The sequence below is a fragment of the Pygocentrus nattereri genome, chromosome 1 (genome assembly GCF_015220715.1).
Source record: "Pygocentrus nattereri isolate fPygNat1 chromosome 1, fPygNat1.pri, whole genome shotgun sequence".
Lineage (NCBI taxonomy): Eukaryota > Metazoa > Chordata > Actinopteri > Characiformes > Serrasalmidae > Pygocentrus > Pygocentrus nattereri.
The window spans coordinates 3,280,346-3,295,000 of NC_051211.1; the positions used below are offsets into that span (position 1 = coordinate 3,280,346).

The following is a 14,655-nucleotide window of genomic DNA, read 5'->3' on the forward strand; positions in this document are numbered from 1 at the left end:
ATGATTTCAGTACTGATAGTCAGACTCCAGCATAAGCACAATAACTGAGATGAGCTGTCACAATAATATGACTAATCAGCAGAACATGGAGCTGAGAAAAAGCTTTGATGAAGTGATAGCTTGTTAACTTAATCTTGAAAGGAGTTCTTCTAGAACTGTTTTTCAACCGTTCTTTCTTCTACAGCTGTGGAACGTGTTGTCCCAGGCAGTCAGTTTGACTCATTTCCCTTTAGTGAAAAACAAAAAACATGAAGCACTGAACAGAAGCTGAAGCGACTGAAGCGACTGAAGCGACTGAAACGACTGAAACGACTGAAACGACTGAAACGCCTGAAGCGACTGAAGCGACTGAAGCGACTCCCCACTGGCTGCTGTTATAAGAGCACTTGGAGTCTGAAATGATGGTCTGTGTGTGAAGGTGAGCGACTTTGGCTTCAAGTGAAAGAAGAGTTTACTACACAGACACATCCAGGTGATTTCCAGTGCTACTTGTTCTTTATTGTCATTTATTGTATTGTATTTTATTTTATTTATTTTTTTGTAAAATTTCCCCTCTGATTAACAGAACGTGTGTTTTATGATCTCCACATATCACTATACGCTCACAATTTACTGCTGAGAGCCAAAAATCTCCGCCGCTCTTTGTGTTGTTCTCTAAAAGTGATGTTTCCAGAGCAGATCACTGAAGAGACGCCGTCTGTTTATAGTTTAGAGCCCAGATTTGGGGAAAAACGGGTCGACTTTCAGTAGAAAAACAAACTGAGTTCAGCTTCTTTTATTATAAGGGTTTAAAATGACATCACCGTCTATTAGACTGGAGAGAAGAGCTACAGCCTCATACGACGCCCAGCTTCTTCTGAATGGAGCTTATGGAATATGAACATTATAAAGAACATGACCAAGTGCGGTTTGGAACAACCGGTGGTCTATATATATATACACACTGCTCAAAAAAATAAAGGGAACACTCAAATAACTCATCCTAGATCTGAATGAATGAAATATTCTCATTGAATTCTTTGTTCTGTACAAAGTTGAATGTGCTGACAACAAAATCACAAAAATCATCAATGGAAATTAAATTTATTAACCAGTGGAGGCCTGGATTTGGAGTCACACCCAGAATTAAAGTGGAAAAACACACGACAGGCTGATCCAACTTTGATGTGATGTCCTTAAAACAAGTCTAAATGAGGCTCAGTGTTGTGTCCAGCCTCCACGTGCCTGTATGACCTCCCTACAGCGCCTGGGCAGCTCCTGATGAGGTGGCGGATGGTCTCCTGAGGGATCTCCTCCCAGACCTGGACTAAAGTATCCGCCCACTCTTGGACAGTCTGTGGTGCAACGTGACGTTGGTGGATGGAGCGAGACATGATGTCCCAGATGTGCTCAATCGGATTCAGGTCTGGGGAACGGGCGGGCCGGTCCATAGCTTCAATGCCTTCATCTTGCAGGAACTGCTGACACACTCCAGCCACATGAGGTCTAGCATTGTCCTGCATTAGGAGGAACCCGGGGCCAACCGCACCAGCATATGGTCTCACAAGGGGTCTGAGGATCTCATCTCGGGACCTAATGGCAGTCAGGCTAGTGTAAAAGCACCACCAACATTCCAAAGTGACCAAAACATCAGCCAGAAAGCAGAAAGGTACTGAGAAGTGGTCTGTGGTCCCACCTGCAGAACCACTCCTTTATTGAGTGTGTCTTGCTAATTGCCAGTAATTTCCACATGTTGTCTGTTCCATTTGAACAACAGCTGTGAAATTGATTGTCAGTTTTGCTTCCTAAGTGGACAGTTTGATTTCACAGAAGTTTGATTTACTTGGAGTTATATTGTGTTGTTTAAGTGTTCCCTTTATTTTTTTGAGCAGTATATATATATATATATATATATATATCTCACTGTTGTCAGGACAAAACCTCGTATCTCCATTTTTGTCATTTTTCAGTTTTTTACATCATTTAAATATACATATATACACATATGTATACATCCTTCATATATATATTTGTTATTGTGCATGTTGTTGATATAGTTATATATTTCATGGATACGTCATGTCCTGTTACTGCACAGTTACACTTTTTGTCTTTCGTTGCTTTGTTTTTGAGTAATGGCACTAAGGTTTAATCGATCTGTCTGTCTATTATTGAAGTGTTTCCACATTCCGTCTTTACCTTGTTGAGAAGAGTTTAAAAAGCTAAAGCTCAGCCTAGTGACTCTCTCGACCCCCCAGTAAACATCCAGAGTCAAACAGTAACGCTCTGCTTCAGCCCTAGTCCAGGGCCACGAAGGCAACCAGACTCGATACACACACACACACACACACACACACACACACACATACACACACACACACACGCATACACACGCATACACACCTACACACACACCTACACACACACACACACACACATACACACACACACACACACACACACACGCATACACACCTACACACACACCTACACACACACACACACACACACACACATACACACCTACACACACACACCTACACACCCACACACACACACACACACACACACACACACACACATACACACCTACACACACACACACGCATACACGCACACACACACACACACGCATACACACCTACACATACACACACACACACACACGCATACACACCTACACATACACACACACACACACACACACGCTTACACACACTCACTCACACGCATACACACACACATACGCATACACACCTACACATACACACACATACACAACACCTACACATACACACATGCATACACACACACTAACGCTTACACACACTCGCTCACACGCATACACACACACACATGCATACACACCTACACATACACATACACACACATACACACCTACACATACTTTCTAAGCCGCTTATCCTTCTGGATCGCTGGGGGGAGCTGGAGCCTATCCCAGCAGTCACTGGGCGGAAGGCAAGAAACAGGAAAACTGGACAGGTCTGTTTTTATAGTAAGTGTATTAAATATGTTTAATATGTCAACACATTAAACACTGATTTGCTATGATATTATGTTTAAGGCTAATAAATATTAAGGCATATTTCAGTGTTTCAAGGCTATAAGTAATTACTGCAAAATACTGAGTAAATACGTAGAGAAAATAAATCATCATTTCAAGATTTTAAGTCAATATTCACAAAAACAGGTAATTATTTGAAGATGTTACGTCAATATTTACAATGTCCTCATTTCAACATATTAGGCAAGTAAATATTATTCAGTATCATATTTGGAGAAAAAAAGTCATTTCAAGCCATTAAGTCAATATTAAGGGAAAATATGTTTTTAAAAAATGCCAATTTCGAGAAAATGTATTCAAAACAAAAAAACCTTTTTAATAAGAGTGAGAAAGAACCACCGAGAGTCAATTCTTAGAGAAATTGATTTGAGCTAGTAAGTCAATATTTTGTCATAGTCATAGAGGTAGATTATTTTGAGGTATTAAGTCAGTACTTTCAGTAAATATTTTGGCACACTGCTGTCAGAAGCTTTGTTCGGACGGGCTTTTATCGTTTGTTATTTGCCTAAATGTGAAATCGTCCTGTGTGAAATACTCACTGGTGCATCACTGTGTGTTAATACGGTTCTTCTTTGTTCTTAATCTGCATGACAATCTCAATCAAAGCAAAACATCTTCGAGAACCCCCTCAGCTCTTACCGCAAACGACCTCAGACACGGCTCTGCAGCTGCCCCCCGCAGCCTGACTGCAGTTCTTCAGCATGTCGTTGTGGTAGATGCAGCTGGTAAAGCAGCTCACATTGGGATCTGCAGCGCTGGTGATGATCTTGTAGACTTTCCCGCAGCCCAGTGTCTCACACACGTGAGCAGCGAGGGGGTCCAGGGACCCCTCAGTGAAGACAGCCAAACTCTGATTCTCTCCTCTAGAGCTCACCGTCCAGGAGCACGGCCTGGAGGTCTGGGATACGTACAGATTAGCTGGAAAACAAAATGATGAGATGTTTACCTGGTTAGGTCAGTTATGGGGGTCTACACTTCAGTTCCCCGCCCTCATTAATACAACATTTATAGTTTAGTTTTATAGTAAAAACACTATAATTTATAGTAATTACCTATAAACTCATAAATATACTAAATAACATATAGTAGATTCTGGATAACCCATAGTAGCCACTGCATGTTAATAGTTACTGGATAATTAATACTAGTCCCTGAATAATGTAGAGTGACACTGGACCATTTATAATCATTTATAGGTAAATTATTATAGGTTACTGAATAATTCGTAAGAGCTACTGAATAATTCATAGTGGTTATTGGATAATTCATAATAGATACTGAATAATTCATAATGATTACTGGATCATTCATAGTAGATATTCAATAATTCATAATGGTTACTGGATCATTCATAGTAGATATTCAATAATTCATAATGGTTACTGGATCATTCATAGTAGATATTCAATAATTCATAATGGTTACTGGATCATTCATAGTAGATATTGAATAATTAATAGTGGTTACTGGATCATTCATAGTAGATATTCAATAATTCATAATGGTTACTGGATCATTCATAGTAGATATTGAATAATTCATAGTGGTTACTAAATAATTCAGAGTAGTTACCTAATAAGTAATTGTAGTTACCGGATAATTCATGCTACATATTAAGTAATTCATAGTAGTTACATAACAAGTCATAGTATACTAAATAGTTCATAGTGTTTAATGGATCATTTATAGTAGTTACTTACTAATTCATTGTAGTTACTGGATAATTCAGAGTAGATTCTGAATAATTCATTGGGTTACCGAATAGCTCAGTAGATACTGAATCATTCATAACAGATACTGGAAAATTATTAAGTACTTCATTGAAAATAATCCATAGTAGTTCGAGGATAATTCATAGATGATGCTGAATAATTTATTGTGGTTACTAAATATTTTGTTGTGGATATTGAATAACCTACAGTAGATACTGAATAATTTACAAATGAAATTATTTAGAGTTCATTACATTTTCCTATTTACCCCATTTGAAAGCTGTGGTGCTGAAAAATCCAAATTACTTGGAAAAAAATCTTACATTAAAAATTATTATGCAGATTTTCAGATCTTTGATGCGTGTTTCCGTGTTAATATTAGAAGTTTATTGTTGTTGCTGAAAGCGCACTTTGAAATGTTATCTCCACATCTACGTCCACATGAACAGCAGAGCAGCAGAGTGATGAGTTCAACAGTGCCTACGCCTAAACCTTCGGCTGCTGCGCGAAACAAAAAGGTTACAGTGGAAGAGTGAATGCACCTGCAGAAGCTCTTAAAAGAGTGCAACACACCACAACATCGCTGCCACATCCTGTCAGTGACTCCACCTCCACATGTAACAATAGTCACAGCAAAAAAAGCAAAAAAAATTCAATAAAAAGTTCCCTGCACTGCAAAAGACCGTCTGTTTGCCTCAGGGTCACTTCGGGTCACGAGTGGCGGTCAGTCAACGTCTTTATTTTCAATTTATACTACAGAAATGAACACGTTTTAGCCCTGATTCATCATTTTCCACAGACTTATTCTTTATCTCTTCATAAACATTTAAAGTTTGACTCACACTCTTTGCCGTCTGGAGATTTTGGGGTGGTGAGATTCTGCAGTGCTGAAAAAAATAAAATTTCCTTAATCAGGTTTTGTTAATCATTTTTCGCATTATAGTGGAAGTCATGGTCTAATCTCAAGCACAATCGTGGGTTACCAGTTTAGAGAAACAAGGCACCGGGTTGAAACCACAACACTCATGTTAGCTGCCACTGGCCACTGAATGACCACATTTAAAGCAATGAATGCAAACACACCTACAGTTAAATGAGTCCACCCTTCATCTATTTCTTCCATTCACAACAGCTATGAGCTACAAGTAATTCACTTGTCAGACACAGAAGACAAACCACCTCAAAGTCCAGACCTCAACACCACTGAATGCGGGGTTACTTTAACTGTGAGAAGCAGAAACTTAAACCAGCTCCTAAGACTGAACTTTAGAGGTGTGGAATATATCCCTGCGGATTCTTTGGGAAATTGAAACTGAGTCTAATGAAAGGAATGGAAGTTATAATCAAGGTAAAGAGTGACACATTATATATTCTAAAATACTAATATATATTTAGTTGTTGGGGCTTTTTTTCATCTGAAAAATGAATAATGGCTATTTTGACTAGACATTACATAAAGAAAGAGTGGTCTCTGACTTTTGCACAGTACTGTTACTGTGTATTCGTAATGACACAATGGGAAAAATTCTGTGACATGGTAAAATACATGATACATGTTAGGTTAAGAGGTTGTGTCTAGCATCAAATACATACATATAAGAAGCAGTTATATGTGTCGATACATTAGGCATTCATTATGAGAACATTTGATGCTTCGTACATGAGCGTGTACTCAAACTCGCCGCATCCATAACCTCAAAATAATAAAAATATTCTGGTTTTTAGACAACACAGCACTTTTTTAAGCTGGTCTGAACGAAAGTGACCGCTAAACGCCGAAGATATCATCCACACATTAGCAGTATCGTGTATTCCTCTATGTATTCTGTTCTGTTTACGGAAATAAATGAAAAGGTGTGAAGAAAAGTCCTCGCCCTCAATTAATCGGCCCAAAAAAACGGCGAACAGTACATTAACAAAGTCTTTAGTAGCACATAAGCTGACAACAAGCAAACAAATGAAAAGATATGATGGATAATAATGTACAGACCTTCACAGCAGACGAGAGCTTGAAGGACAACCACGATCCTGAAGGCCTCCATTCTTCATGAGCCGAGTCCTCACGCTTTCGAAACGGAGAGCATCATGATCGAGAAGAAGGAGAGAACGACAGATACACCCTCCTCCTTGCTGCAGCCTCCTTTCATTCAGCTCCACATCACGTGACGTGGCAGAAAAGTGGTGAAAAAAAAAGTTTGTGAACACCTGCTTGAAACCAGCTTTGCTGATTATCTGCACTTTAAACTGTATGAACTTGTAGAACCTAAGCCTATAAGGATAAAATGCTTAGAGGTGTTTCTGATTAAACAGATACTCAGAACACAGTTATATTACAATTTAAATGGAGGTTTAAATTAATGTCATTTTTATGGTTATGAATCAAAACAATCCCAAATGGCTTAGAGGTTCAGCAAGACACGTGGTGTGATTTCCTCCCTGTTAACCAGGTGCATTGAGACTCAATCAGTTAAAGAATTCCAACAATTTTTCACAATTTCAGCACAAACACTTGAAATAACAAGTAGGTAGTTCAGAGTGGGTTTGGTGTGAAATGGTTCATATGTCTTTACAGTGGTGGTGATGGGAACCAGGGGTCGCCATGACTACAACACAGATATAGACGTTTTATTTACCATCCAGAACCACCAGAGAACCTACACGTGTCACCTGAGCTTTTATATGGAATTAAACCTGAAAAAATATGTTTTCTTTGGGGACTATTTTGTCTGCATGTATCACTTCACCATGAATACATTTTAAAGAACACATTTTAGACCTTCTTAAAACTGCTGTAAAACCGAGTGTCAGACATCAGGCAGTGAATTCATAACCGTTTCATGTAATAACCTTCTGTAAGGAGCTTTTAGAGGTGGATGTCTGGTTCCTATCACCGCCACTGTGAACAGCTCTGACTCTAGAACAGAGCATTTCACACCAAACCACTCTGAACGGCTCTGTTTACAGCTCAACCGTGGAATTCTGCTGAAAATCAGTGGAATTCCCCTTAAAGTGAAGCAGGGTCTATTTATAGGAATCCAAGATTCAGAGGCAGTGTTCATTTGATGTTTACTCATTTTACTGCTTTCATTTTCAAGTGTTTACGCACATTTATGATATTAAACTCTTGCGAAAGGAGGTTCCAGTGAGTCAACTGACTGATTTGACTGATTCTGTTTCCCAAATGCAGTTTATACTCATAGTTTAGCAAGAAAGTTAATCAGACATTCCTTTTTCCAGATGGATAGATGATCACGTCAGTCACTCTGCTCAATAAAATCATTAATAAAAGTGCACGATATGTTTGTTTATCCTCAACAGTATTCTGACTTGTGAATAGATAACAGTTTAAAGCCTGATAGGCCAACCAGAAAATCTCTTTTGAAGCACAGAATGTTTAACTAGTACTTAGTCAGAAATTAAAATGGAAAAATAAAGCATTTTTAAGTTTGTTTATGGTTTTCTGTTTAATTATTTCACTGATCAGCATCTGGTCTATTCTCTTAATGCCACGCTGCTTCAGAGCAGCATCTGGGACACTCTGCTGCTTCGCACGCACAGCGTGTGTGAAAGCTTTGACCATTTGGACGCTGAAATGAGAAGCATTTTCAAGTGTTTACGCACATTTATGGTATAAAACTCTGATGAAAGGAGGTTCCAGCGAGTGAACTTTGACTGATTCTGTTTGTCTTTGAGGCAGATAGCATTTGAAGTTTACATAAGCACAAAATAACATGATATACAGTGCAAAAACCTAAATAATATAAGATTAGGATTAGATTAGATTAGATTAGATTGATCTTTATTGTCATTGTGCAGAGTACAAGTACAGAGCCAATGAAATGCAGTTGTCATCTAACCAAAATCGCAGAATACAGTATTATTTACATGTAAAGTAGAAGACAGTAACTGCCAATTTACAGTTACGATATGTGCAAATAAGGACGGTAGTGTGGTAAAAATATAGATGTTGCCAATATAAATATAATACACACAATGTGTGGGGAGAATGCAAATGTACGTTAGATGTACTGTCAGAACAGCATATCGTTTTTGATATAATCTGAAAATGTCTGTTACTCTTTACATCGCATGTAAATTTCATGATGAATGGACCAAAGGAAATGGCCCAAAATTACTTGGAAAAAATTCTGGTAGATTCAGATGTAAACATAGTCGTTCAGGGCGGTTTGGTGCGAAACGCTCTGTTCTAGAGAAACTTACCAAGTCAGAACTGTTCACAGTGGTGGTGATAGGAAGCAGACGCCCCCATCTGAAAGCTCCTCACAGGAAGTTACCACCTGAAATGGTTATGATCTTCTGATTTTATGAAAGTTTTGGCCTGAAACTTTTTTTTTTTTTGTGAGAAGTAATATCAAATATCACATTCAACAAATCCCATACAGAATTGTTCAAAATACATACATCCAGCTGCAATATCCGTAGAATATTAAAAGAAGAATATACTCCTCAGTTTTATGTTTATTCTCAACCAAACCAAGACTAACAAAAAACAGACAAACATTACACAAACACACACACTGGGGGGGGTCCATTTTAAGTAAAATGTTGTAGTATTACGTCTGACAGTAAACCTTATTTTCTCTAATCTTAGAAAATGTAAAACATCTTGGAGCAACAACGAAAAAGATGGTGGGATTGGTGATTTCCATGCTAATAGAATCCGATGTCTTGCCAATAAGGATGTGAAGGTGAGGACAGTCAGTTGAAGTCAGGACAGGGAGGGGAAACCAGTTGTTAGGCCAAAGATGGCAATAAAGGGACAGGGAGCAATCCGCAGTTTTAAAATTTCAGACATTGTGTCAAAATAACGGGACCAAAAATTAAATAATGACTTAAAAACCATATGACTTAAGTTGCATGGTGAGGTGCCGCATTTGGCACAGCGATCACTGAATGAATTGGGGTAAAACCTCGCCAATTGAGATTTAGATTGGTGAACTCAAAACCTTAAACTGTATTAGCTGGAGTTTTGCACAGGGTGCGCAGGTGCGAATTTGTCTTAAGGCTTCGTCCCAACACTGCTGAGAAAGTGTAATACCCAGCTCCTGTTCCCAGGCACTTTTCACCTTATCATTGGAGTGATTGTCCAAAGCCATAATGTGGAAGTATATTTTGGAAACAAGACCTTTAGAACTGTGATTTAAATTCAACAGATCGTCCCAAGACTGATCGGTGGGGGGGCAAGTGTGGGTTTGAAACTGAGAGGAAACGAAATGCCTTATTTGAAAATATCCGAACCTATGCGAAGAGGGCAGTCCGAACTTGGAAACTAATTGAACAAACCTGGAAAGAATACCATTTTTATAGAGATCCCTGAGGGATCTAATACCTGTATCATGCCAGATTCTGAAAGCAGCATCATGCAAACTCGGGGGAAATAAATGATTATTCAATATAGGCATCCTATGGGATGGGGCTAAGAATTTAAAATATTGCCTAAATTGACCCCAAATTTGAAGAGTAGCGATTACCAGGGGGTTGGAGGAATGATTAACATATCTAATTGGTAGCGGAGAGGTAAGTAATATGAGTAGGGAGGAAGAGGGACAGGAACGAGACTCCAACTCCCACCAAATACGCCCAGTAGCCTGAAACCAATAAAGCAATTTTTGAATATTTGTTGCCCAGTAGTAAAATAAGTTTGGAAGGGAAAGACAAAAATTGTGTAACACAGATTTTCTGACCCTGGGGGGATTTCCATCCCAAATAAATGATGCAATTAACTGGTCGAGCGCTTTGAAAAATTTTTTAGGTAAAAATAGTGGGATAGTCTGGAATAGAAAAAGAAAGCGAGGTAATACATTCATTTTAATTACATTGATTTTAGCTATTAATGTCAAGGGGAGAGCTCTCCATCTTTGAAAGTCCAACTTAAGCTTATCCATGAGCAGCGAGTAGTTAGCATCAAAGAGGGATGGAAAAGTACGAGTTATATTTACACCAAGATACTTGAACCCGGAAGGAGAAAATTTAAAGGGTGTGGAGGCCTGTGAAAGAGACCTTGCTGCTGGGTTAATCGGGAAGCATTCGCTTTTCTGCAGATTCAATTTGTATCCAGAAAAAGAGCTAAATCTGTTAAGCAATGCCAGGATGGAAGGAAAACAACTCTCTGGATCTGTGACATATAGTAATAAATCATCCGCATATAAGGATAATTTAATTTCGGAACCAAAACGGGAAATTCCCCGGAAAGTTCAATGCAATGGAGAGGGGCTCTATAGCAAGTGCAAAAAGTAGAGGAGACAGAGGACAGCCCTGTCTCATTCCACGAAACAGAGGGAAAAAATCTGACCTGACCCCGTTAGTACACACGCTAGCGTGTGTGAGAGGAGTATAACAATTTTATCCAGGATATGAAATTGTCCTTGAATCCGAATTTATACAACACATTGAATAAATAATTCCATTCCACTCTATCAAATGCCTTTTCAGCATCCAAAGAGACAAGAACCTCAGGAGTAAGGGTTGATCCCTTTGTGAAAATAACATTAAGAAGTGTTCGTGTGTTAAAGAAAAGCTGTCGCCCTTTAATGAAGCCATTTTGAGCTGAAGATATTATATTGGGGAGAACAGCTTCCAAACGTAGAGCCAGAGCTTTAGCTAAAATTTTAATGTCTGTGTTTAATAGCGACAGAGGCCTGTAGGAAGCACAAGATGTAGGGTCCTTGTCTTTTTTCAATAACAAAGATATTGAAGCTTGTGTCATAGACTGTGGCAGTGACCCAACCCCCAGCGACTCCTCAAAAACTGCCAGAGGGAGAGGCCCAAGCTTTTTGTCAAATTTTTTGAAAAATTCGAGCGGAAATCCATCCGGGCCTGGCGCCTTGTTAGTTTGCATAGTTTTAATGGCCGCTCGGATTTCATCCAAAGTCAGAGGAGACTCAAGCTCCTGTGCCAATGCGTGGTCAACTGTTGGAAACTCAAGCTCATTAAAGAATGCTGACATTACTGAATCATCCAAAAGAGATTCAGATTTATATAAGTCTGAATAATATGATTTGAAAACTTGGTTGATTGACAGAGAATCTGAGGAAAGTGTACCTCCTGAATCCATCACTTTAGGAATTATACGAGAGGCTGCTCGTCTCCTTAGTTGATGTGCTAAAAGCCTGGAAGGTTTATCACCGTTTTCGTTGTAGTTACAATGAGCATGAAGTATTAAGCGCTCTGCTTCTGTAGTTGTTATTAGGTCGTATTCAGTTTGTAGAGCAACTCTGTTTTTAAACAAAGCGGCCGATGGGGAGAGAGCGTTAAGCCTGTCCAACTCGGCAATCTCCAACATCAGGGCCTGAAGTTTTAGTCTCTGTTGTTTTTTAGAAAAGGTGGTGTAGGAAATAATTTGTCCACGTAAGTATGCTTTGAGAGTCTCCCAAAGAAGCGAAGGCGAGGTTGTACTTTTCTTATTGTTAAGTAAAAATTCATCAATCGTGGAAAAGATGAATGTATTAAAAGTCTCATCTGATAGGAGTAAGGAATCGAATTCCCAAGCTGGCAAAACAGTTGGGCGGCAGGAAAACTTTAAATTTAGAGTGAGTGGAGAATGGTCTGAGATTACGATGGGGTGATATTCTGTGGAGTCTATTTGTGGAGTAAAAAAGTTATCAATAAAAAAATAACCAATACGTGAATAGGTCTGGTGCAGGTGTGAGTAAAAGGAAAATTGTTTGATTTTTGGATTGAGATATCGCCAGGGATCTAAAACGTTATTTTTTGTAATGAAGTCTGAGATTGACCGTGAGGAAAGAGACTGGGAGAGAACTCGGGGATTAGAATGATCCAAGATAGGGTCCATAATACAGTCCCCACCCATAATCAAATAGTAGGTGTTAATGGAAGGGATAGAGCTAAACAGACCATTCATAAAGCTTGGGTCGTCGAAGTTGGGGGCATAAATATTTACTAAAAGCACAGGAGAGTTGTATAACGAACCCAGGACAATTATATATCTACCGTTAGCATCCGAAATAGTTTTATCAATACTAAGTTGGATCCCGTCCGCATTTAAACGTTTCAGATGAGTGGAAACTATTAAACGTTTAACTGGCTTATTCAACCCTCTAACGGTCCAACTCAGAAATCTGACAGAGGTACCGTTTTCATTCGTTTTGCGTATCATTTAACTAAAAACAGATAGAAAATAAAGGTTTGAGTAGAATAAAACCGGCCGGCTGGGGAAGGGGAAAGGACACATAACAGGACCAACACACAGACACAGAGACAAACTCCGCCCACAAACAGAACCCACCCAATGTCCTCGACCCAAACAAAACAGAGGACCAGCAAGACTCCACCAGGAGCCAACCCTGAACAAGCCACGCCCCCGACTGCGAGACATGGTATGGAACAACAGGCAGGATCCGCGGAGCTGTAGTAATAGTTACTGCACCCAGTATAAAATAACGAACAGACGAAACTGATGGTGCGCAACACTAATAGAATTAAACTGAAACCATAAATACTGAAGATGAATTCAGGCTCAACACCAGCAAAACCATAAACAAGACTGAGACATGAAACATGGAAAGTCACCAGAACAGCATGTTATACTGATGCCACACCGACTTTACTTCTTCAGTCTGGAGATGAATTTCATGGCCTCGTCAGGAGAAGTGAAGTCGTGATGCCTCCCATCGCTTGTTCTCCGGAGACGTGCAGCATAAAACAGTCCGTACCGAACTCCTTCGATGCCCAGAAGCTGTTTACGGATTGTAAAATCCGGAAAAACAGAGAATTCAATGTTATTGGCTGCAGCTCGCTGTTGACGCCTCCTGGATTTCGAAAGGATATTGGCACAGTCTGCGTAGTTGTGAAGCCTCGCGATGATGGGCCGCGGTGCTCCACCAGGTTTCGGTTTGGGTGCCAGAGAACGGTGGGCTCTTTCCACAAGAGGAGTTTTTTCCAAGTTAAGCGCTTCCATAAGAAGCTTAGAAACTGCCGCGTTGGTCATATTTCTATTTCTATTGTACATTAATAGTGGAGGGATACAGAGCCGTCCAATAGAAGTAGAGGAAAGGAGCTCGTCCAGCTTCACTGAGAGGTCCTGCTTTGAAGCATGTCCCTGGACGCTCAGTGTTATTTCCCTGGATACTCAGGTGGACTCAAGTGTCAACAAAATGCATTTTCTCCTGATGAACGCCAGGGGGCGCTGATGTTCAAATTACATTTACCTCTATTGGTCACCCTGTTAACACCAAGCTACATTACAGGGGAGGCACAATGTGTTTGTGTATTATATGCTGCAAAGAAGTTCATCAGGCAAAAGAACTAGTCACTTGTGTCATTTTGCACGTGCCTATTTCAGCATTTCTGTTCCAGATTAAGAATTAGGATCGAGGTCAGGTCAGAGTGGTTTGGTGTGAAACGTTCTGTCCTAGAGTCAGAAATATTCACAGTGGTGGTGATAGGAACCAGACGTCTGAAGAATTTAGTGCCTCTAAAAGAATGTAAATGTATATATGATCTAGTAAGAGGCACCGTAAGAGCTCGCACAACTGTTTGATTAATAATGCCAGAGGTGGGCGAAGTTCACAAACCATGTACTTGAGTAAAAGTCAAGCCCAAGGTAAATATTCCTCCAGTAAAAGTAGAAGTTCCTCCCTTTAGACCTCCACTTGAGTAAAAGTACTAAAGTATTTCCCTTCAAATGTACTTAAGTATAAAGTAAAAGTACTAAAAGAGTAATTCTGGCTCTGATCTGGTCCTGTTATCATTTTTATAACCAGACTGGCTTCATGAACTCATTTCAGGTGAAAGTCCTCCAGCGTCTCTCTTGGTAAACCAGTCTTTTAATAGAACGTCATTAATTAGTGACGCTGACGTCTATTAAAATGATCAGAAGCACAAAACACTGAAGGTAAA

General features: G+C 39.5%; 1 protein-coding gene across 8 annotated transcripts in view; it reads right to left on the reverse strand.

Moving 5' to 3' along the window:
• LOC108410904 (T-cell differentiation antigen CD6-like) overlaps window positions 1-14,655 on the reverse strand; it is a 34,778-nt gene that overhangs the window by 17,647 nt on the left and 2,476 nt on the right. Inside the window, exons 1-5 of one of the 8 annotated variants that reach the window (XM_017682215.2) lie at window positions 13,365-13,899; window positions 8,998-9,074; window positions 6,767-6,927; window positions 5,619-5,663; window positions 3,704-3,982 (exon numbers count right to left, since the gene is read on the reverse strand). In XM_017682215.2, the coding sequence (XP_017537704.1) occupies window positions 3,704-3,982; window positions 5,619-5,663; window positions 6,767-6,818 (376 nt within the window). In that variant the 5' untranslated portion in view covers window positions 6,819-6,927; window positions 8,998-9,074; window positions 13,365-13,899. Of the gene's footprint in view, window positions 1-3,703; window positions 3,983-5,618; window positions 5,664-6,766; window positions 6,928-8,997; window positions 9,075-13,326; window positions 13,902-14,655 lie in introns of those variants that run through there. The other 7 variants (XM_017682214.2, XM_037540513.1, XM_017682216.2 and 4 more) reach the window with 7 other exon arrangements.